At 43.8% G+C, this 2,205-nt stretch overlaps 1 protein-coding gene across 1 annotated transcript; it reads left to right on the forward strand.

The window, feature by feature from the left end:
- Positions 1-389: 389 nt before the first annotated feature.
- LOC133002137 (transmembrane protein 252-like) lies at positions 390-1,322 on the forward strand. Its single transcript, XM_061071899.1, has 2 exons — positions 390-655; positions 1,091-1,322. The coding sequence occupies exons 1-2, from the start codon at positions 390-392 to the stop codon at positions 1,320-1,322; spliced, it is 498 nt and encodes a 165-aa protein (XP_060927882.1).
- Positions 1,323-2,205: the final 883 nt, after the last annotated feature.

The following is a 2,205-nucleotide window of genomic DNA, read 5'->3' on the forward strand; positions in this document are numbered from 1 at the left end:
GAATAACCCATGCTTGAAATAATTCCTTGTTGTCATTTTTCTTTAATGTCACAGTGTCAGTGGTTCCTTTGATGTCTTTAGCTGTTGCAAAGTTGAAAGATGCAGAAAAGGAAACACAGAGCCTTCATGTTGAATTGTGGAGTTCTCATCTGTCCACTAATATACAACCGAGGAGGGAGGAACGTTCCTCGGGGAGGTGGCAGAGGAACTCACATGTTCAGATTTGAAGAGGTGACTTGTTTCTAGTGAAGGTGACTCCAGCATCGTCCCGAGGGATAGAACTGAAAGTCAGTGTCATCAGGACTTTTGAAGGGATTTTTTCCATCTCTCCATCAGAAGACACAAAAAAGGAGGGACAGGCAAAAAGACGACAGTTGAGTTCAATGATCATGAATGTGACGAAGCCGATGTTGTCTTTGGCCTGTGTCCTCCTGCACTGCCTGGGCAATGGGATGACGCTCATCGGGGTCCACCTGCTGTTCCTGCAGACCGAGTTAAAGATGTCCTTGAAGACCCTCCCTGCCTATATGTTGATCATCTCCGGCCTCTTGCTGGTCCTCATCGGGTTCCTCTGGGTCATCTGTCACAGCATAAAGAGCAAGAAGTACCAGAGAGAAACACCTGAGCAGCAGGTCCAAATCTACACCACTGACAGGTAAATGTTATAAAGGGACAACACTGTAATTTGACTTTAATGAAAAACATTGAAAGAAATAACCTTTTTTTTTTGGTAAAATATGGAACTTTTAAGTTTAATCTCATAAAATGTTTCATAAAAGTTCCAATAAAAACTGTTGAAATAGAAAAGTAGTTACGTAAAGTTAGAATAGTGCTTCGTGGAGGAAACCACAGGAAAAGGGTCACATCAAAACTTTTAACTTTTAACATTTTTCACATTTCATTTGTTATCTATCTCTTATCTAAATTTTAGCCTCGTTCAATTTTTTTCTGTGAACTTTCAACATCTGGCCAGATAATGCATATCTTTACAGATTAGTTGATTGTGACAGATTGTTTCTCTTTTTCTGATGATAACATCTGGTTGAATCTTGTGCAACAACAAACCAACCCCCTGTCTTTTCCTCTGCAGACCAGGCTTCTTTCCTCCGTCGTACGAGGACTGCCGGGCAGGCCGGGTCTCTTCTTCGGGTGCCCCCCCCGAGTCTACGGCTGTGGATGCTGAGATCCTCGCTCCTCCTCTGTACAGCCAGGACAGCTCCCAGACCCCGGACTGCACGTGGAGCTGGGAGCAACCTCCTCGGTACAGTCAGCTGGAGCAGCAGGGACAGGGGGGTGCAGAGGAGCTGAGGGGAGAAACATAGCCCCCCCACTGACTGAGAGATGAGATGTCGACCAGTTCCAGAAAAAAAATTGAAAAGACTCGTCGATGGATGGCTCAGCTGCCAGCGACGTCCCACATACACGTGTTGACATCACCTTTGTGCCACGGATCCACATCCAGCTCTTCACCTCTGAACTCTGTTGACTGAACAAACTGCTCAGGCTGGTTTCAGCCCACAGGTGTTTATAGAAGTTCAGGTAAACTGTGGATGTGTGTTGATGTTACTCTCAATCTGTGGTTCCTTAACAGTATCTACCTGGTGAATGGATGGACATGTGAATTACTTGTATATATTTTTTTTTTACCTGCACTGCAATTTGAAAAACGCAACAGGAAGCCTGCTATTTTGCATTTAGTGGCCATTCTGGCCAAATTCCACATTTTTACTTTGATCTATTTCTACCAGGGAGTGAACACGTCCCTAAAATAAAAGGATAAAAATAAAATAAACATAAAAGGAGTGAACACATCCTTTTGGATATCCACAGGCTGTCCTCAACTCATAATGACAGCAATCAGCGTGTTTATGAGATCTGCTCTCTGCGTCTCATTCAGGCCATATGAAGATAAAGCCTCGTCGTTCCTTATCGCCACACAACAGCTTCCACGGGTTCACACACAGGTGCCGCACTCGCCGAACAAAAGCCAACACTTCTCCTCGAGGATGTTCAATCACCGCGCAAAGTATCCGCACAACACAGGGCTCTTAATTTTGAGGAATTAGTTTAATTAAAATCCAAAATATGCCCGAGGGCGACATATCTCACTCTGTTGTGTTTTTATTTGTCCCCATTAGAGCTGTCCGATTCAATTAGAAATAAAAGGCAACCGCTACACACAAAAAAAAAAGTTTATTGGGATTT

The sequence above is a fragment of the Limanda limanda genome, chromosome 5 (genome assembly GCF_963576545.1).
Source record: "Limanda limanda chromosome 5, fLimLim1.1, whole genome shotgun sequence".
In the NCBI taxonomy this organism is placed as follows: domain Eukaryota; kingdom Metazoa; phylum Chordata; class Actinopteri; order Pleuronectiformes; family Pleuronectidae; genus Limanda; species Limanda limanda.